The sequence below is a fragment of the Antrostomus carolinensis genome, unplaced genomic scaffold, assembly GCF_000700745.2.
Source record: "Antrostomus carolinensis isolate BGI_N321 unplaced genomic scaffold, ASM70074v2 scaffold31678, whole genome shotgun sequence".
Lineage (NCBI taxonomy): Eukaryota > Metazoa > Chordata > Aves > Caprimulgiformes > Caprimulgidae > Antrostomus > Antrostomus carolinensis.
The window spans coordinates 1-296 of record NW_010334162.1 but is presented as its reverse complement, the minus strand read 5'-3'; the positions used below and the strand labels follow the sequence as shown (position 1 = coordinate 296).

At 58.1% G+C, this 296-nt stretch overlaps 1 protein-coding gene across 1 annotated transcript in view; it reads right to left on the bottom strand.

Moving 5' to 3' along the window:
- LOC104529740 (transducin-like enhancer protein 1) overlaps positions 1-293 on the bottom strand; it is a gene marked incomplete at its 5' end in the record, with an annotated part of 1,708 nt that extends 1,415 nt beyond the window's left edge. The window contains 2 exons of the mRNA XM_029086536.1: positions 1-96; positions 276-293. The exon at positions 1-96 is cut by the window's left edge and continues 137 nt beyond it. Coding sequence (XP_028942369.1) covers positions 1-96; positions 276-293 — 114 coding nt within the window. The remainder of the gene's footprint in view (positions 97-275) is intronic.
- Between the last annotated feature and the right edge of the window lie 3 nt (positions 294-296).

The window sequence follows — 296 nt, the reverse complement described above, 5'->3', positions numbered from 1 at the left end:
CCGTTCCCAGATGGAGAGGGTGCTGGCCTCACCCCCCACGATCAGGCTCCGGCCGTCGGGCAGCAGCTTGCAGGAGCGGATGTAGTTGTCGCGGTTCTGAATTGGGATTACAGAGACCGGGGCAAGTGAAGGAGCTGATGAGTACATGGGGGGCTGCGGGAGAAGGATTGCCTTTTCTCATCACAGACATGAAAGGACCCTCTGTCCCTCTCCCTTGTAACAGGGGCACGTTCCCTTTCCCAGCCTCCACAAAATGCCTTTCTGTTCCTCCTTACCAAGCAGTCCAGCTGAGCCAC